At 38.4% G+C, this 21,922-nt stretch overlaps 2 protein-coding genes across 2 annotated transcripts; both read right to left on the reverse strand.

Moving 5' to 3' along the window:
- Positions 1-842: 842 nt before the first annotated feature.
- Positions 843-1,793, reverse strand: LOC124225359 (olfactory receptor 51F2-like). The gene has a single exon (XM_046637981.1). The coding sequence runs from the start codon at positions 1,791-1,793 to the stop codon at positions 843-845; it is 951 nt and encodes a 316-aa protein (XP_046493937.1).
- Positions 1,794-11,897: 10,104 nt separating this feature from the next.
- LOC124225378 (olfactory receptor 51F2-like) lies at positions 11,898-12,842 on the reverse strand. Its single transcript, XM_046638018.1, has one exon. The coding sequence runs from the start codon at positions 12,840-12,842 to the stop codon at positions 11,898-11,900; it is 945 nt and encodes a 314-aa protein (XP_046493974.1).
- Between the last annotated feature and the right edge of the window lie 9,080 nt (positions 12,843-21,922).

The following is a 21,922-nucleotide window of genomic DNA, read 5'->3' on the forward strand; positions in this document are numbered from 1 at the left end:
TGTGCCTTCTCAGCCCTCCAATAACTGTTTACCTAGCTCCTTGGATTAAATACTTCCAGTGTTAACTACTGGAATGATTTCTGTTTTCCTATCTAGAGCCTGACTAACATACCCACTTCACCATTCCTTGAGGAGAGAGTCCAAATATGGCAACATAAATCCAACCAGATTAAACTATGTCTGCATTTGGTTCCTGGTAATCTTGAGACTTCAGAGAAATTTACTGTATTTCTAAATGATAGTTGCCAAAACCAAAAACAGACTTATTGAGCCTTAAGCATGACATTTGTACTCCCAAAGGAACTATATAGATTGGAGTTGAATTAAGCAGAGTTAGTTTTCACAGAATGCTTGTGATAAAAAATCTTCCCTGAAGAGCTGGGGTAAGTAAGAATGTTTGACCAAAAAACATTAGGTTACTGATTAAGCAGTGAAACATGTATGATGATGACACTAGCAGTTGTATTTGGAACAATTCCATAACCATGCATAATGCCAATTATATGTGCTTGATTTAGACGATAATATTCAGCAAAATTGCTATTTCTAATACACTTTTTATTGCTATTTTCCTTTTTAAAACAATAATAATATCTCCACATTTGAAACTAGGTCATTTGTGTCTAGGTCACTGAAAATATTTTCTCTTAAATGAAGAAATGTTAATATTATTGTGGTTTTCTGAGAAAAATAGCAATAGAGAGTTTCAGCTCATACTTAACACTAAAGTGATCTTTCGGAATGCTTTCACTGGAAGCATGAGTCTCAACATTTTAACTTATATAAATAGCATTTTACTCATCCATGCAATGACCAGGACTAGCAAAATCTGAAAAGCCCGTCTAGTTCTTTGTTGCACCGGGATGGAGAACTTTCAGCACAGCCCTGCGTATCTGTTTGGTCTTCACGCTGTAGATGATGGGGTTCATCACAGGGGGGAGGAGCAGGTAGGCATTGGCAATCAGGGTATGTACATAAGGTGGGGCCCGTTGCCCAAATCTGTGAACAAACGACAGACTGATCAATGGAATATAGAAAATAGCAACAGCCCCAATATGGGAGATACATGTGCTGAAGGCTTTCTTCCTCTCTTCTGGGGATGCAATGCTGAGGACAGTCTTAATAATCAAACAGTAAGAAAGGAGAATGAAGATGGAGTCCACCCCAGCAGTGGTAATCAGGGCTGTCAACCCAAATGCACTATTGATCCTGGTGTCTGTGCATGACAGCTTCATCACATCGGGGTGGAAACAATAGGAGTGATGAAGCACATGGCTGTGGCAGAATGATAGACGCTTTAGAAGCACTTGTATAGGTATTTGTACTAATGTCCCTCTGGTGATGATTGCTACTCCAATCTGTGCTATTTTAAGATCAGTTAAGATAGAGGCATATCTAAGAGGGTTAGAAATGGCCACAAAACGGTCAAAGGCCATAGCCAACAGCACTGAGGATTCCATGACAATGAAAAGTTGAATGAAAAACATCTGTGACAAGCAGGCGTTAAAGCTGATCTCCCTGGCGTTGAACCAGAGTATACCCAACACGGTGACCAGAGTGGATATGGACAGGCCAAGGTCAGTGGTAGACAGCATGGAGAGGAAATAATACACGGGTTCGTGGAGGCTGGGCTGAGTGACAATGGCAAAGAGAATCAGGCTGTTTCCTGAGAGGGCAGTTATGTAGAGACAGCAGAAGAGAATGGAGATCCAGGTGTGGAAGGCTTCCAGTCCAGGAACACCAGTTAGCAGGAAAATGATGGAAGAGGATGTGGTATTCTGGAAAGTTGACATGTTGAACTCAAACTGCAGAATCTTAAGCGGGGTGTCCTTCCATGATAAAATGGCTTTATTTATTTTGAGTTCAACATGAAAATAATCATTTCACCCAGGTAAAAATTTGTAAAGTTTGATATTTATATCAATATAGATTGGTTAAAAAAATAAAACTAAGACCACCCCAAACAAAGGAGCTGAAAATAGGAAATGAACAATTACAGGAATACAAAATTAGTATACAAGCTAATGGAACAGTCAATCTATTTAACTTCACATGGCTGTTGAGTGATATGGCTGGGGTTTCAGTCCTGGTGGACTTCCTATGGTAGACAGTTAATAAATATTTATTGAAATGTGTTCAAAAAGTGGTATGAATTGTTAGACAAATAGGAAATGGTATATGTAGTGATTCTAAAACAGAAAATAAATTAAATTAGCTTCTGGAGGCCCAAAAAGCAATCATCTCTTCAAATATGAGAAATTAACAAATTACAAATGAAACTATTTGAGTATGTAGGACCTACAATGTGAGTATTATGGACAGTTTGATATTATGAATTTTTATCCTTCATGCCAAGTCAATGTTTTAGGATCAAATATTCTAAACCTTGATTGGGTTCAAGCATAGGCTAATGCATTTACCAACTAAGTTACCATATGACAACTTACTAAACTGAGTGTGCCTGGATTTTCCTAGGTCTAAAGAAATAATAATATATACACCCCATGGGATTACTATGAGGATTAATTTAGTTATTATCTGTGAAAAGCTCTGCAGAGTACCTCACTGTGGTAAAAGTTCACTAAATAATAGCTATTATCACTTCAAACAGTTAAAGTTAAATATTATACAATCATTTTTCTCCTTTCCTTTCCCACTTCTATTTGCACAGCCATCCCTACTTATCCACATGACTTGTTATCTCAGAGCTAAAAGAAAAGATGAAAATATTATCTAAATGCATCTTGGGCAATGTCCACTGGTTAATAACTTTTCATGTGGTCACTTCTTCCTCCCTCCACAGCTATAATTTTCTCAACATTTCTTCATTCTTTCCTGATTGATAAAAAGAAGAACTTTTGCATCTTTCCAAAGACAACCTCAGCCTCTCCTTCAATTTTGGATATTACTTTAGTTTAACGTTAAATTATTGAGTGCACTCTGTAATCCAGACTATAGGGATACAGAATCAAATTAGCTATGACGCAGACCTTTGAGGATATTTAGGAAAGCATAGGATAGTTAGGAAAGCAATCCTGTAAACAAACAAAAAATGCAGTGTGATGTATACAATAACGGGTTTGTTTTTAAAATACAGAGGCTGTATTTATTAGAAAGTAGAGTGGGGAAAGTGTCAAGAAAGGCCTCCATGAGAACATGAAGATGACTTGTGCAGGGGATGGTAGATAAAAATCACTAAGAAGATATTCTAGGCACGTCCAAGGCATGTCATTTCAGGTATTTTAGAAATGCCACTAAAGTGTGAGCTATGAAGTGCTAACAGTAGTGTTTAAAGGTGACAGGGATGCAACATGGAATTATCACTCCACCTTTAAAAGGATAAGGAATGTGGATGTTTTCTAAACACTGAGCAAAGAATGAATACATAGATTTCTTTCTGCTTTAAGAAATAAACCCCCAAATTTTTCCTTCTTTCTTTCTTTTTTTTAAGTTTCTATTTCCTTTCATAACTAAAGTATATAAACATTCCAACTTCCTTCTTATTAACCCTGCCTCCATTTTGTATGTGTCTCCTTCCCTTAACCAACAACTTATTGAATATTTGTCTATCCTCATTTTCCTTGTTAATGGTTCACATCCATAGTTGAAATTTGCCTTATTTTTGGACAGATACATCATCTGTTGCATTATTTGTCTATTTCTGCATAAAAACTACCACAAGTTTATTCTTTAAAACAAGACACATCCATTATTTCACATTTCAGTAAGTCAGATGTCTGAGCACAGCATAAGTAGGATGTCTGTTCAGGAGCTCACAAGTATAAAATTGAGGTTTCAGCCAGGATTGTGTTCCCATCTGGAGCTCAGGATCCTCTTCCAGACTCAGGTTGTTGGCAGAATTGAGTTCCTTGTGGTGTAGGATTGAGGTCTCCATTTTCTTGCTGGTTGTGTTGCCAGGGGTTGCTCTTAGCTCCTAGAGATTATCCTCAGTCCCAGCCATGTGGACCTCTTACAACATGAATTGTCTCTTCTAATCCAGCAGGAGAAACTCTGCTGCATCTTGTCTCTTTTAAAGACTCCCATGATTAGGTCTGGCCCGCCCCGCATAATCTCCCTTTTGATTAACTCAAAGTCAAGGAATCAGCGATCTTTGTTACATCTGCAAACTCCCTTTGCCATATAATGCAACTTAATAACAGGAGTGATATTCCTCACATTCATAGGTTCACTCACACTTGAGAGCTGGGTTTTAGAGTAGACAAGTACACAGAAGGCAGGAGTCTTGAGGGACTTTTTAGAATTCTGCCTACCACAACTCTCTAGGCCATCCAATATCCAAACTTATACAGGTTCAGCTTCTGAAATGGCCTTTGTTTGACCATCCTCATCCTCCATTTCCATTACTTCTATTTTACATAACACTCTCATTAGTTTTTAAAGGAGCTACAGCAATATTCTCATAAGTAGTTTCCCTGCCCTGTGTTTCAAGTTTTGCCGAATTATCATCATATTGATACCAGCCTGATGTCCCAAAAATACATCTCCACATCACTCTTCACACAGAGCTCTTCATTACCTTCTGCATGAAGTCAAACTCTTTTTCTCTATTACAGCCGTCAAGGATCTTCCCAATCTGACCAACATCTGCCTTTACTGCTGTCTATCCTCTTCCCTGCCCCAGGAACCTTTTCATGCCGTCAACTTGTGCTTTTCCTACTTCACCAAACCACCAAATACAACACCTTCTTTCACATCATTGTACTTTCCTTAATTCATGTACTTCCCACTCTTCTTGAATGAGCCTACATTGTTTAGACTCATCATTTCCCCCGTAATCTATTTATAAATTCAACATTAACTTATTTACTTTAGGAAACATTTTGTGACATTACCTTCTCCACATGAAGTCCAAAGAAATCATTTCTTCTTCTGGAGTCACATCTTTTTTTTACTTTAACATTAGAATAGTGATCATTTTATTGTGTAATCATAAATTATTTGAAAATATTCCTCTCTAACCAAAATAAGCTAGTGGAAGGGGGATCATTACTTTTCATCATTATATTCCAAATAACTTGCATTCTTTCTGTACAGTGTGGGACAATGATATAGACTTGATATACATTAAATCCAAGAGTTGTAAACCAAGGATTCTGGAAATATATCAGAACCTCAGTGCATTCCTGTTTTGCCTACTTAAGTCAAACTGTGTTTTCTGAAATTATACATGTGACTATTGGAATTATCTTACTGAGCTCTCCCTCATTCCCACAAACTGAGTTATGTCTGTATGTGTTTGTGCCTGTGTATGTGTGTGGTGTGCATGTTATAGTCTGGGGGTTTTTTGTTGTTGTTTTCTGAGGGCAGACTCTGTCCTTGTATTGTAGACTAAACATTATGTGCCCCCTGCCCCGTATGTTCACAATAGTTGTCTTCTTCTTATAAGATAATACTCCAACCTTACTCTAAGAGCTTGCTTCAGGTTCTGTGCAGGGCTATCTTGAGTTATCTCCTCTGATTATAGAAAGTGAGCAATATCATTGTAGGGTCAGGCAAACCTAGCTTCAAATCTTGGATCTGTCACCAACTAGCTGGTGCTCTCCGGATAATAACTTTACATCAGATATCACTTCTGTGAAATTGGAGCTCACCAATAGAATTAATTTGTACAGATTAAATGATATACCATTTGTAAAGCATCTAATATGCTGACTAGAACATGGGAAGCATTTAATAATGGTAAATGAGGAGGAGAATGAGGATGATGTTGGTGGCGGGTGATGGCAGTATGCCAGCTGATCTTGGCCAAGAGTTTTGAAATGTAGCACAACCCAAAACCTGTATCTAACCAATTGCATGGGCATACTAACAGCCTGCTCCAAGCAGCAAGACATATGGCCCATAGATCAACTGAACCCCATAAGTTATAATAAAATGTCCCTAGAGATACAGATTTCAGGAAAAATATTTTCTTTGTTTTCCTTAGGCACCCACGAGAGCACTTTGCAGTTAATAAAATCTTCCTCATTCTTGAAGGAAACTATGTGTAAAGCTGGTGTGTTCCCTGAATGTAGTAGTTTTACTTACAAAGGATAGAGATGTACTCTTTCCTGCCCTGTTTGCCAGGAAGGGACTGAAGAACTGGGGAGGTTTTCTACTCAGGCGTAGGTAGCATATATAAGGAGCCATGACTCAGGCTACCTGAAATCTCTTATCAGAAAACTCCTGGTGGACTTTTTTTGTGGCCCCCAGAGTGTGAAGCTCCCCAAGGGTTCATTCCACCTCATGGCTTCCTTCCCCTTCTACCTCATTACACTTACTTGTACGGGGACTAGTGTTATGGTTCTTTGATTTTATGTCTTGATTAAGTTTTGTTAAAGTAAATTTGTGAATATAAAATTCCAGACAAAAACATCTGCTTTATGCACGAGCTCACTCACTACCCCCACATCTAGCTGATAAATATATCTTCCTCCAACATCATTTGGATGAATTTTTTGTTTTTTTTAGAAACCTCTTGGCTTCTGTCAAAAAAAAAAACGCTTCATTAATTCTTTCATAAAACACTTTAAGACTATCACATTCCAGAGATTTGCACTGGTAATATGGAGAATAGAACAGAGTCACTTTCCTTCAAATGCTCAAAACTCAGCAAATAAATAGACGTAAAACTCAGTGATTGCAACAGGACGCATTTACGATGAGAGCATAGAAGAGCACATATTTAAGCTGCAGGAACGTCAGCACCAGGTCAGTCAGAAGACAAGGGAGCATAGAGCGTAGAAAGAACAGAGGTGACTAATGACATACTCAGCACACCTGGAGTCCTGAGTGCACTTGGGAGGGTAAGTGGCAAGTCATGAAGCCAAACAGGGAGGCGGGATCCATCTCATGGAAGTACTGTGATTCTAAGGCGTTTGAATCTAAATAACAGAATAGAAATTGCTCAGCATGGAATTTAATCTTTCTCTTTGGCTAGAAAAACACATTCTGCAGCTTCTCATGAAGCAACTGAGGAAGTTGGGCGCCTTATTCAAGGCTCCATAGTATATTGCTGTTCTCTATTCAGTGTCAATATCAACCTGAGTGGTAAAAATATCAAATTTTCCCTCTAAGCCACAATATATCAGTTCTACAGAAATATCAGTTTCAGAAACATTCTCAAACAGAATCTCAATGTGCTATAAGGTCTTGGCAGAAAACCCATTACTTACTCTTCCAAATTCTACATCTGATTAACCAGACTTGTTTTCAGCCTTGTCTGAGACAGTCTTGAACAAGCATTGTTTTTCAAGGTCTAATTAAAAAAAGCAACATTTGCGAAAATGTATAGACCTCTGTAGTATAATCCCTGACAGTTATTTTTCCTTTTCTGTAATGCAAATAACTGATGTAAGCTATGATTGCCAAGGCATCTACTTCAAAGAGACATCCAATTCAGAAGATGTAAGTTATCTCAGAAAAAAAAAACCCACATCACCAGCCAAAAGACTAGATAAAGAGCCAGGCTGCTCCCTACCTCATGTTTCCTTTATTTTAGGGATCTGGTTGATTTAGATAACTGACTATTTAGCCACTTTTTTGGTTGTTTTCTTCCTGTGCTTTAATCCCTGCTCCTATGTTTAAATTCACCAATAAAGAGTGAACCCATGAAAACCCAGGCCCCCACCCTTAACCCCAATAAAAGCGGAACCCCAGGCCTATGATTTTTCTCTACCCTTGACCTCCCTGTGTGACCCCAGGTGTGCCATGTTCTTTCCAGGACTTGTAAGTAATAAACCCTGTCTCTTTCTAAGTTCTTGATGGTTATTGCTGAAGAGCACCTTGCAGTTGTAGTAAGAACCACAAGGGCCAGTCCATCCACAATTTGGGTTATTGATAAGTTGAGACTGGCACAAAACAACCTCCATTTTGGATGGTGTAGAATTCACAGTGCAACACAGCTAGTAAAAAGCAGCAAAAAGTATAGCTTGTAAGATTAAAAAAAATTTCTTACTTATGTAATTTTCTGTGAATGGTATCAATTTACAAACAAGAAAAAAGAATAGACTTTAAAATGGATCTTATTGGTGTACATATGACTGTAGTATGCAAAATTATATGTAATTGACACTTCATGAGTCATTTCTTATTGCAGTATGTCAGAGTTGTACCTTTCATAAGAACATTCTGTAATATATTTATTTTAAAACACACCCCAAAAATATGGTTGCCCCATTCTCAAAATTCTCCTCTTTCAAAACTATTCCTGGGGTCAGTCTGGTGGCGTACTGGTTAAGTTTGCACACTCTACCTCAGTGGCATGAAGTTCGCAGGTTCAGATCCCAGGCGCAGACCTAGCACTACTCATCAAGCCATGCCATGGCAAGATCCCACATCCTTGCTCCCCAGGGATCAAATCCCATGATAGTTTTAAAGGGCTGTTGAAATTGGTTTGCTACTATTTTTTTGAGGATTGTTGCATCTATATTCATTAGAGATATCTGCCCATAGTTTTCTTTTCCTGTGGTTCTCTCTGGCTTTAGTATCAGGGTAATGCTGACCTCATAAAATGAGCTTAGAAGTAGTCGCTTCTCTTTAATCTTTTTGAAGAGTTTGAGATCGACTGGCATTAATTCTTCTTTAAATGTCTGGTAAAATTCACCAGTGCAGCCGTCTGGTCCTGAAAGTTTCTTTGTTGGAAGGTTTTTGATTACTGTTTTAATCTCCATGCTAGTTATATGTCTGTACAGGCTTCCTATTTCTTCAGATTTACTTTCAGTAGGTTGTATGTTTCTTGGAATTTATCATTTCTTTTAGGTCATGCAGTTTGTTGGCATACAATTGTTCACAGTATTCTCTTATGATGCTTTTTATTTCTGCAACATTAGTTGTGATGTCTCTTCTTCCATTTCTGATATATTAGACTTTTGTTTTTATTTGTCTCAAGGTATTTTCTAATTTCTTTTATTTCATCTTTGACCCAATGGTTGCTCAAGACTGTGTTGTTTAATTTCCACATTTTTGTGAAGTTTTCAGCTTCCCTTCTGCTATTAATTTCTAGTTTATTCCATTGTGGTCAGAAAAGATATTCAGTCTAACTTCAATATTCTCAAATTTGTTAAGACTTATTTTGAGACCTAATGTGTGATCTATCCTGTAGAAAGATATAGGTGCACTTGAAAAGAATGTGTATTTAGCTGTTGTTGGTTGGAATGCTCTGTATGTGTCTGTTAGGTCCATTTGGTCTATACTGTTGTTCAAGCTCTCTGTTGTCTTGTTGATCCTCTGGTAGTTGAATCCAGTATTGAAAGTGGAGTATTGAAGCGTCCTATTTTTATTGTATTACTATCTATTTCTCCCTTCAGTTTCTCAATGTTTGCTTTATATATTTAGGTGCTCTGATGTTGGCTACATATACATTTATAATTATTATATCTTTTTGGTGGATTGATCCTTTTATCATTTTGTAATGTCCTTCTTTGTTTCTTAGGGACATTTTTGACTTGAAGTCTGTTTTGTCTGATATAAGGATAACACCCACAGTTCTCTTTTGGTTACCGTTTGCATAGAATAACTTTTTACATCTTTTCACTTTTAGCATATGTGTGTCCTTAAGTCTAAAGTGAGTTTCTTATAGGCAGCATATAGATGGATCATATTTTTTTATCCATTCAGCCACTCTTTCCTTTTGTTTGGGAAATATAATCCATTTACAGTTAAAGTGATTATTCATACGGAAGAATTACTATTGCCATTTTGTTAGTTATTTTCTGTTCATCTTCTAATTCCTTTGCTGTCTCCTCACTGTCTTCTTTGTATTTTGTTGATTTTTGTACTGATATGCTTTGATTTCTTTCTGTTTTTCTTTGTGTAAGTTCTATAGGTATTTTTGAATAGGGCTTACATAAACCATCTTATAACAGTCTAATTTGATAATAACTTAAGTTCAATTGCATACAAAAACGTTACATTTTAAATCCTCCCCCTCCATATACTTTATGTCGTTGCCATAATTTACATCTGTACGTATTGTGTATGTTTAAGCATATTTGTGGTTATAGTTATTTTTAATGCTTTTCTCCCTTAACTTATATGTTTGAATTAAAAATGATTTACCCACTACCATTACACTAATACGGTATTCTTTATTTGTCTATATATCTGTTTGGTGTTTTTATATTTTCTATCTCTTTGTTGAAATACTCATTGTATGCATGCATTGTTCTCTTGAGCTCGATGAGCATCTGTATGACAGGCATTTTTAATTCTCTGTCGGGTAAAGCATATAGCTCCATTTCATTAAGGTCCGTTTCCAAAGACTTATCTCGCTCCTTTGTTTGGAAGATCTTTGGCTGATTTTTCTTTCTCCTTGACTGTCTGTGTGAATGTTTGCACATTAGATAAAGCAGACCCCTCTCTCAGACTTTACATACGGGCTTGTAGAGAAGACAACCTCTACCAATGAGCCCAGGGAGAGATTCTGGGGGCCTCTATCAACTCTTTCCTTCCCCAGGGAAAAGCAGGTAGCTGGAGTTTCTTTCAGGTCACTCTGTGGTGAACCAGCAGGGTGAGCTAAGGAATCTGCTAGCCCAACCTGCTGACTTCTTTCTCTTCCAAGCTAGTAGACTGTAGTGAACCCATCCAAGCTCTAAGACTGACAGGAAAGAGGTCTGTCCTCCAGGAGTCCCCCTCAGAACAGTTGGGTAATTGTAAATATAGCTTTACTCTTTCCCAACCCAGAAGGAAGCTGAGAGGTGGGCCTTTTTATCCACTAATTTTGTGTTGAGCAGGATGGGGAACTATGGTGTTTGCAAGCCCAAGCTGCTGTCTTCATTCTCTCTCAGGCTGCCAGGCTGTGGACAACACATCCAAGCTCCAAGACTGGCAAGAGAGAGAGATCAGTCCTCTTGGAGCCCTCTTGAAGAAGTTGGTGTGCTGTCTGCAAAGCTGCACAATTTCACTCCCCAGAGGGGAGATGATAGCTGAATTTTTCCATCCACTTGTTCTGTACTGAGTAGCGTACAGAGTTATGGTACCTGTGAGCTCAAACTGCAGTCTCCATTTTCCCCTAGACTGCTAGACTGTGGTGGGCCATACTCTTTTAATGTTTGTTTGCACATGTATGTATATATTCACATGAAATATATGCACAAACAATGATAAGTACCCAGTATGCTAATTAATCTGTTCTCTTAACAATGTATCACTTATATCTATATCAGTTTTAGCTTGTTGCATGATAGTTCATATTTTATTTAACCAATGTCCTAAACTAATTGTTTAAGCAGTGTCCAGATTTTCATTGCAATGTATAATGATGTTTTGAACATCGCAATACAACTTTGCAATTTTGCCCATTATCCCCCTTTAGACACATATATAGAAGATGAATCACTATATATTGCATAATTAAAATATTAATGCATTTACCAAACTGACCTGAAAGACTCATTTAGATTTAGAAAAGTACCCTTTTGATTCACATTTCTTCTTGTTTACTGTGCTCATTCATGTTCCTCAGCCATGAATAATCTATTTTGGATAATAATAATCATTATCAATAAACTGTAAGAATTACAGAAACCTACACTTTCCTACTGATCTAAATTATATCAGACATACTTTGGGCAGCTACATACTCTAGAGGTGGTGAGGCATACTCTAGACCCCAAAATATGACTTTGTTGGCCCATGCCTGTAGACGCATTTTAACCATGGTCCTGTTATGTGCCAGGCGCAGTATTTGTGGAAGCTCCAGAAGCACACAAGTCACAATTCCTGCTCTCAGAGAATAACAGTCTAGAAGTGTGTAAATTGTAAGTTACTGGATGACCAGAATAGGGTCAAAGCGTGCATAAAGATGCTTTTTCCAGGAATAGATATAACTCACACTGATGATTGATCAAATATGAGTCAGAGAAGTCTTGGTAAAGAAATGGTACCCTGAAAATTTCCTAAGTTAGCTTGGAAAGAAATACTTTGAGCATAGCCTTGCGAATTTGCTTGGTCTTCACACTGTAGATAATGGGATTCATTACAGGAGGGATGAGCAGATAAACGTTGGCAATGAGAGTGTGTACAAGGGGAGGGGCATGCTTCCCAAATCTATGCACCAGTGACAAGCTGATCATGGGAATGTAGAAGATGGCAACGGCACTTACATGTGAGACACAGGTACCAAAGGCCTTCTTACGCTCCTCGGGGGAGGCAATGCTGAGCACAGAGTGGATGATCAGAACATAGGAGAGGAGGATCAAGATAGAGTCCAAGCCAGCAGTAGAGATGACAATGGTCAGGCCAAATGCACTGTTGATCTTGGTGTCTGTGCATGAAAGCTTCATCACATCAGGATGGAAACAATATGAATGGTGCAGAACATGACTATGGCAGAAGGACAGGTGCTTAAGGAGCAGGAGTAAAGGCACAACAGCTATTGTCACCCTAATAATAATTGCAAAGCCCACTTTGATGATCCTTGAATTGGTTAATATTGTGGCATATCTCAGTGGGTTACAGATGGCAATGAAGCGGTCAAAGGCCATTGCCAGGAGTACTGAGGACTCCATGAGTGTGAATCCATGGATAAAGAACATTTGGCCAATGCAGGCATCAAAGCTGATTTCTCGAGCATTGAACCAGAAAATGCCCAGCATGGTGGCCAATGTGGAAAGGCACAGCCCTAGGTCCGTGAAGGATAGCATGGAGAGGAAATAGTACATGGGTTCATGGAGGCTGGACTCAGTGATGATGACAAGCAGGATCATGCCATTCCCAGAGATGGCAATGGCATAGAGACAACAGAACGGGATGGAGATCCAGGCATGGTAGATTTCCAAACCAGGGATGCCAGTAAGAAAGAAGACTGCAGGGTGGAAAATGCTCTGATTGAAGGATGGCATGATGAGTGAAGGGACAGATTTCCTTGGGAGACATGACAAGATTCTGTAAAAACAGGGAAGAAAAAATGTTTTCGCTCTCTTCTATATATCATACAATTTAGGATCACTCTTAAACCTTGTCCTATTCTTCAATGGAAGTATGCACCCAGTTATTCTTTTCTTTGATTTGGAGTTTACCTTTGGTGAAATAGGGAAAGAGATCACTAAATTGTGTGAGGACACCAGAGTTTTAGCAACAGTGCCACATGTTACATCTAGGCTTCAGTATATTTCCATAGAAATGTAAAAGAGGTCAGATTAGATAATGGTAACATATTTTCCAGTTCTATCATTCTATGTTCATGGGAAGACAGGATATTTCTGATTACCACAGGACAACACAAAAGGGAATTCGTCCTGCTTTTCTTCATTTCTCAGTTTCCAAGGCAAATACCCTTAAGAAGTCCAGCAAGATTTATAAGTCCTTGTGTACCCAATGAAAGGAAGCTAATAGAGATAATATTAAATACTTTGTAGTAAAATACTTTGGATTAAATAAATACACAACAGCTATTGATAAAAACTAAATGCTAGGAAAGAACCAATTCAATCTGTAAAAATATAGTGGGTGATAGTTGGTAAAGTGTTTGATTACATAGGTAGTAGTTGTGAATCTGTTATTGTTTAAGGGAAATTTTCCCTAAAGAAATATGGCCTAAAGTTAACCTTAACAAGAACAAAAGAACTCATTGCAAGCTAACAGATAATAATTGGACCAGAATTAACCTGAGTAAGATTCTTAATGTTCCATTTTGCAAAAGGGCACTGAAAATAAAGGGAAGGGTTTGGGGTTGGGAGTGTGGTCCCTCGGAAACCCTCATTGCGTCTGGTTCATCTCCACCCAGATGAAGGAGGACAGCTTTGCACCATCTCCTGTGTTTGAGGATATACCTATGTGTTGACCCAGATGAAGAAATCTGTAGGATCAAAGGAGTTACTCCATATTTATTGTTATCCTAAGTTTTCTGACATCCTATTTTTACATACAGAAAGAATGCTTGGTTTTTAAAATATGTTTTCCTCTTTAATTCACTCATGCATGCATTCTCTCAACACATATTTAAATACCAACAAAATCCCAGTGTGTGCAATGGACAGAATTAGAAGTAGACCTGGTACTCCAAGAAGGTCTGTCCATGAGGCTAGAAAATAACATATCTGAGTGTAAGTTCATTTGGTGAATTTCATTCCAACCCCTGAATGAACAGGCAGTGGCTTCAACTTGAGTGTGTATAATTGGTTACATGAAGAGTGATGATGAGGGCATTTGAGGAGAACAAAAGACAAAAATTTTCAATACAGGAAGCCTCTTGAAGGCTCACTAAAAAAATAATAATAATGGCTGGAAATTTTGAATTGAGAGGCAACATATAACAAAATAGTATACATGGGTTTTGGTTCTGCCCTTGGAAGTCAGTTGGAAGACAAACCTTACTTTTTCACTTGTGACTTATATGTAAGAATTAGAAGGTATGGGTGACCTCAGCAACATGGCAGAGTGAGCTGTTCCCTTTGTCCTTCCCTTTTGAACTACAACTAAATGGACATTCACTGACCAACAGAGGAAGCCCATACAGCACAAGAGGATGCCTGAGAGACACACGCAGCTATACATCTGAGGATGGATGGACTGGCTCCCCAGGAAGTGGTAGAGATAGGTGAGCATGCCCTGCTCTCCTCTAGTAGCCCTGTGCACGCACACAAATGCTTTCCAGCCTGGTGCAAGTGCCCTGAAAGTGGGAACATTCACCAGGGCAACTGTAGGAGGAGGCTATGGTAATCCTTAGCATACACTCATGATTGCCCTCCCGGTGAGGAAGGGAAGCTCATCATGCCCCTGTGCCACCAAGGAGTGGCCTTAGCTTGCTCCAGCACGGAAGCCTCACCCACCAAGCACAGCAGCCCTGTGGACTATAAACAGAGACTGCAGTAGATCTACAGATTGGGGCAAGCACACCTCTGGCCTGTGTGAGTACTCATAGTGCTGCCGAGCCCCCAAAGAGGGAACATGTCCTGGGCGGGTGTGAGGAGAGGTGTCAGCAGCTTTCAGCCTACTCAGTATCACCTTCCTGGTGGGACGGGGGAACCCATACTGCCCCTGCAGCGCCAAGGAATGGCTCTAGCTCAGATCCCAGCAAGGAAGACCCACCTGCCAAGCACAGAAGTCCTGCAGACCTCAAGCAGAGACCACAGCACATCTCCACACTGGGATAAACACACCCCAAGCCCACGCGTGTGAGCACTCATAGTGCTGCTGAGCCCCCAAAGAGGGAACATGTCATGGACAGCTGTGGAAAGAAGCACTGGCAGCATTTAGCCCACTGGTGATCACTTTCCTGGCAGGGAGGGGGAGCCCATAGTGCCCCTGCAGCACCAAGGAGTGCCCCTAGCTTGGTCCAGCAAGGAAGCCCTGCCAGCCAAACACAGTCCACTAAAGCACCTGAACACACCCCAGGCTGGGGCAAGCACCCATAATACCCCCACAGCTTCCAGCAGATGGGGTAGGGGCAGAAACTCTGCTCCTATTACCCCTAGTGGTCACAGGTGGAATCTATGACCTAAGAATACCAGAAATGCCCAAGGAAAGATTAGTTCATCAAACACCATGGGAAACTGCAGCAACAATTGAGGAAAAAACTTTCCTTCAGATATGATGGAGAAATAAAAGCTTTCCCAGATAAACAAAATCTGAGGGAATTCATTGCCTCTAGACCTCTCCTAGAATGAAATAATTAAAGATGCCCTCACACTGGCAACAAAAAGGCAAAGGTCTACAAAGTTCTGAGCTAGGAGATAAATAGACATAATCAGAAACCTTCAGCTCTCTACTGGAATAAGGAGGCAAAGACTCAATTACAACTTAAAAGAGAAAGGGAAAGAAAGTATCAAAAGTAATGATAAACAGTTCAACTTAGTCACAAACTCACAACTTTAAAAACAGAACAATTTATAACAGTAATTACTCAGAAGGGGCAAGGAAAGAGAAGGAACCTGCTTAGGTTAATGGAGATAAGAGGCTATGAGAAAATGAACTATCTCATCTCCAACATCTTTCACCCAATCCTCACAGTAACCACTAAACAAAATATCAGAGCAAAGCTACAGTTCGCAAAAAGAGAGAAAACTGAGGAAAAACCCCTGAGAAAGCCACCAAAATGAAATGGCAGTCAGAAATACAAAGGAAGAGAAACAATGGAAACATAGAACAACCAGAAAACAAGAGGTAAAATGGCAGTATTAAGCCCTCATATATATCAATAATCACTCTAAATGTAAATAGATTGAATTCTCCAATCAAAAGACAGAGTGGCTGGATGAGTAAAAAATAAGACACAACAGTATTCTGCCTCCAGGAAACACATCTCAGTTTTAAAGACAAACAGGCTTAGAGTGAAGGGATGGAAGACAATACTCCAAGCTAATGGCAAACAAAAGAATGAAGGTGTTGCCATACTTTTATCAGACAAAGCAGACTTCAAGTCAAAAAAGACAATGAGAGACAAAGAGGGGTAGTATTTAATGATAAAAGGGACATTCCACCAAGAGGACATAACACTTATTAATATATATGCACCTAACACAGGGGCAGCAAAGTACATAAAGCAATTATTAACAGACCTAAAGGGAGAAGTTAACAGCAACATAATAACAGTAGGTGACTTCAACACCCTGCTTATATCAATGGACAGATCATCTGGACAAAAAGTCAACAAGGAAATAATAGATTTAAATGAAACACTTGATCAGATGGACTTAACAGATACATACAGAACATTTCATCCCAAAACAGAAGAATATATTTTCTTCTCAAGTGCACATGTATCATTCTCAAAGATAGACCATATGTTGGAAAACAAGGCAAGTGTCAGTAAATTTAAGAAGATTTAAATTATCCCAACAATCTTTTCTGTCCACAATGCTATGAAGCTAGAAATCAACCACAAGAAAAAACTGGGAAATTCAGAAATATGTGGACATTAAACAACATGCTATTGAACAACCATTAGATCAATGAAGAAATCAAAGGGGAAATTAAAAAATACCTAGAGACAAATGAAAGTAAAAATACAACATACCAAATCTTATGGCATGTAGCAAAAGTGAGCATAAGAGGGAAATTCATAGCAATACAGGCCCACATCAACAAGCAAGAAAAATCTCAAATAAGTAATCTTAAAATGCACCTAATAGAGCTGGAAAAAGAAGAACAAACAAAGCCCAAAGTCAGCAGAAGGAGGGAAATAATAAAAATCAGAGCAGAAATAAATGAAATAGACACTAAAAAAACACTAGAAAGGATTAATGAAACTAAGACCTGTTTCTTTAAGATGATAAATAAAATTGACAAACCTTTAGCCAGATTCACCAAGAAAAAAAGAGAGAAGGCTCAAATAAATAAAATTAGAAATGAAAGAGGAGAAATTACAACAGATACTGCCGAAATACAAAGGATTATAAGAGAATACTATGAAAAACCTTCTGCCCACAAATTCAATAACCTAGAAGAAATTGATGAATTCTTAGACTCATACAGCCTCCCAAAACTGAATCAAGAAGAAATAGAGAATCTGAACAGACCAATCACAAGTACAGAGATTGAAACAGTAATCAAAAACCTCCCCCCAAAACAAATAAAAGTCCAGGACCAGATGACCAGATAACCAGAATTTTACCAAACTTTCAAAGATTTAATACCCATCCTTCTCAAACTATCCCACAAAATTTAAGATGATGGAATGCTCCCTAAGACTTTCTATGAGGCCAATATTACCCTGATACCAAAACCAGACAAGGACTACACAAAGAAGGAAAACTACAGGCCAATATCGCTGATAAACTTGGATGCAAAAATCCTCAATGAAATATTGGCAAACCAAATACAGCAATACATTAAAAGGATCATGCACCATGATCAAGTGGGATTTATTCCAGGGATGCAGGGATGGTTCAACATCTGCAAATCAATCAATGTGACTCACCCCAGTAAAAAAATGAGGACTAAGAATCACATGATCATCTCAACAGATGTAGAGAAAGCATTTGACAAGATCCAAATCCATTTATGATAAAAAGTCTCAATAAAATGGGTATAAAAGGAAAGTACCTTAACATAATAAAGGCCATATATGACAAAGCCAATGCCAACATCATACTTAATGGTGAAAAACTGAAAGCCATCTCTCTGAGAACAGGAACAAGACAACGGTGCCCACTCTTGCCATTCCAATTCAACATAGTACTAGAGGTATTGGCCAGAGCAATTAGGTAAGAAAAAGAAATAAAAGGAATCCAAATTGGAAAGGAAGAAGTGAAACTTTCTCTATTTCCAAATGTCATGATTCTATATGTAGAAAACCCTAAAGAATCCACCAGAAACCTATTAGAAATAATCAACAACTACAGAAAAGTTGCAGAGTGCAAAATCAATTTTAAAGATCAGTTGCATTTCTATGCACCAGCAACGAACTGACAGAAAGAGAAATCAAGAATACAATCCCACTTACAATCACAACAAAAAGAATAAAATACTTAGGAATAAACTTAACCAAAAAGGTGAAAGACTTATACACTGAAAACTGTAAGACATTATTTAAAGAAATTGAAGAAGATATAAAGAAATGGAAAGATAGTCCATGTTCATGGGACGGAAGAATAAACATAGTTAGAATGTCCATCCTACCTAAAGCAATCAACAGATTCAATGCAATTTCAATCAGAATCCCAATGACATTCTTCACAAAAATAGGACAAAGAATCCAAAAATTTATATGGAACAACAAAAGACCCCAAATAGCTAAAGCAATCCTGAGAAAAAAGAACAAAGCTGGAGGCATCACAATCCCTGACTTAAAAACATACTACAAAGCTATAGTAATCAAAACAGCATGGCACTAGCACTAAAACAGATCAATGGATCAGAGTTGAAAGTCCAGAAATAACACCACACATCTATGTACAGCTAATCTTTGAGAAAGGAGCCAAGAACATACAATGGAGAAAGGAAAGTCTCTTCAATAAATGATGTTGGGAAAACTGGACAGGCACATGCAAAAGAATGAAAGTAGATCATTATCTTACACCATACACAAAAATTAGCACTGAATGGATTAAAATTTTGAATGTAAGACCTGAAACCATAAAACTCCTAGAAGGAAATATAGGTAGCAAACTCCAACATTGGTCTTAGCAACATCTTTTTGAATATCATGTCTACTAGGGCAAGGGAAACAAAAGGAAAAGTTTCCCTTGCCTTGGGACAAATGGGACTACAACATACTAAAAAGCTTCAGCAAAATAAAAGAAACCATGAACAAAATGAAAAGACAACCCATCAACTGGGAGAAAATATTTGCAAATCATTTATCAGACAAGGGGTTGATCTCCAAAAATATATAAAGAACTCATAAAAATCAACAAAAATAAAGCAAACAACCCAATCAAAAATAATCAAAGGGAGCAGAGGATATGAACAGACATTTTTCCAAAGAAGATACACAGATGGCCAATAGATACATGAAACGATGCTCAACATCACTAATTATTAGGGAAATGCAAATCAAAACTATGATCAGATATCACCTTGCACCAATCAGAATGGTTATAATCACCAAGACAAAAATAACAAACGGTGGAGAGGATGTGGAGAAAAGGGAACGCTCATACACTGCTGGTGGGAAGGCAAACTGGCACAGGCACTATGGAAAACAGTATGGAGATTTCTCAAAAAATTAAAAATAGAAATACCATGTGATCCAGCTATCTCACTACTGGGTATTTATCCAAATAACTTGAAATCAATGATCCAAAGAGATTTATGCATCACTGTGTTCATCACAACATTATTCACAATAGCCAAGATGTGGAAGCAACCCAAGTGCCCTTCTACAGATGAATGGATAAAGAACATGTGGTATATATATACAATGGAACACTACTCAGCCATAAAAAAGACAAAATCATCCCATTTGCAACAACATTGATGGACCTTGGGGGTATGATGTTAAGCAAAATAAGCCAGACAGAGAAAGACAAATACTGCTTGATTTCACTCACACGTGGAAGATAACAAATACATGGATAAAGAGAACAGATTAGTGGTTACCAAAGGGGAAGGGGACTGAGGGTTGGGCAAAAGGGATAAAGGGGCATGTTTCTATGGTGATGGATAAAAATTAGACTACTGGGGGTGAGCACAATGAAGTGTCAGAAATTGATAAACAATAATGTACACCTGAAATTACAGTGTGTTTTAAAGCATCATGATCCCAATAAAATTACTTGGCAAAAAAAAAGAATTAGAAGGTATGTACTTACCTCTCCATACCCAACAAAATGACTCCTGCCCTGATAGCAAGTTGTCAAACTGATGTATAAGTTGAAGTTACAGGAGTGGTAAAAAAATATCTTGGAATAATAAAATCTAAGGGAAAGGAGGTCTGAGGCGAGAGCCCCAGATAACAGTAGTACTTAAAGAAAATACAGAAAAAGCAGCTACTAATGAGATTGCAGAGGTATGACCACTAAGTGAGAATGACCCCCAGGAAAAGGAAAGGACCTCATCAGTTTTCCTCAGACCTGTGATCTCAGAGAGAGGAATGCCTGGTACAATAGTATCTAAGATATCTGTTGAATAAATGAATTCATTGCATCTGATAATAGTGATAGACTCCAGGCACTTAATATCAGGCATATATTGTGATTCATATTGTATGACCCCCTCAGATTGGAAGTAAGTTTTATGTAAGCTTATTGACATATACTAATATATGAATAAACTAACGTTTTTCTTGTTAACCTGGTATTCATCCTCGATACTAGGAATTTGCTCAAATTTAGAACTGGTGATAAAAAGAAATCTTTCTAGGTGAAATTGTCAACCTTTAAATCATAGCTGAGGCTAAGATTAGAAAACCCAGGCTCAGAGGAATCATGTTACTTTCTCATGTTTATCCAACATGACAGTGGCAGATCCAAGATCTGTTCTAACTTCAAACGCTATGCTTTGCCTCTCCTTATTTAAAAAGTGCTTAACTTTTTTTAAAAATGTGGGCTGAACGAACACATGCTCATGATTTCCTGACGGTAGTCTATATTTTAATAACTATTTTGAACAACACCTCAATTGTTTTTAAATTGATATATGAATATATATTACTGAGTTCACCAATTTCCTCTGAACTCTTGGTTTTATGGACTATCTGAAGACTATTTCCTGATGTTTTCAGAAAAGACTTCAATGCACTAAAACACTGACCTCCTGCAAAGAAGAATTCTTGGGTCTGGAAAGGGAGGTCATTTGATCCTGCCCTCTGCTTCTTGAAGAGTCATCCCAGGCAGCAGTAGAGAGTCTTTGAAAGCCAGAGAGAGAGAGAGAGATTATCTCCACCTCACAAACTTGCAGGCAGAAAGGTCCTGCTGTCCTAAGGCTGGGGAAACAGTCGCAGATCAGTCCAGCCACCTTAAGCCATCTCTAAAAAGGTCCACTTTTGCCAGGAGAGCTCACGGGGAGTTCTCAAGAAAGCGTGAGCTAACAGATTTGAGAAAGGACAGCCTTTATTAGGAGCCCAGAACCTGCCTGGTGAAAGCCATTTACCCAGCAGAAAAACAAATTCCTACGAGACAACTCTATACACCTGTGTCCTGCTAACACTCTGCGCCCCGAATGACAAGCTCTGAAGGGCAATTTCTTTTCAGTCTAGATTCACTCTTACTTCTCCAAAGGTGAATCCTGGAGATGAATTACAATTCTAGTTCTCATTCAAAAGCATTTTGACCCCTGAGCAGCTGTAAGTCAAAGCTTTACACAGGACAAAAGTAAGGGAGAAGTGGTTTTAATGGATCACCCATAACTTTGTTCACCAGGCGTTTGCTAATATCACAGCAATCATAAGACATAGAGCCCAGAGGAATGATAAATAGGAATAATAGGAATAGCCAGAAGAAGCTGATACAGAGAGGTAAGGATGAGCTGCATTTCTTTAACCACTAAAGGTAGGAAAGTAGTTGCTAAGTAACTATATTCACTAAGGCTGGGGCACTAG

The sequence above is a fragment of the Equus quagga genome, chromosome 14 (genome assembly GCF_021613505.1).
Source record: "Equus quagga isolate Etosha38 chromosome 14, UCLA_HA_Equagga_1.0, whole genome shotgun sequence".
Lineage (NCBI taxonomy): Eukaryota > Metazoa > Chordata > Mammalia > Perissodactyla > Equidae > Equus > Equus quagga.

What these genes read in the sequence shown, in the direction of transcription:
- LOC124225359 (XM_046637981.1), bottom strand. Translation starts at nt 1,793, where the DNA reads ATGTCAACTTTCCAGAATACCACATCCTCTTCCATCATTTTCCTGCTA.
- LOC124225378 (XM_046638018.1), bottom strand. Translation starts at nt 12,842, where the DNA reads ATGCCATCCTTCAATCAGAGCATTTTCCACCCTGCAGTCTTCTTTCTT.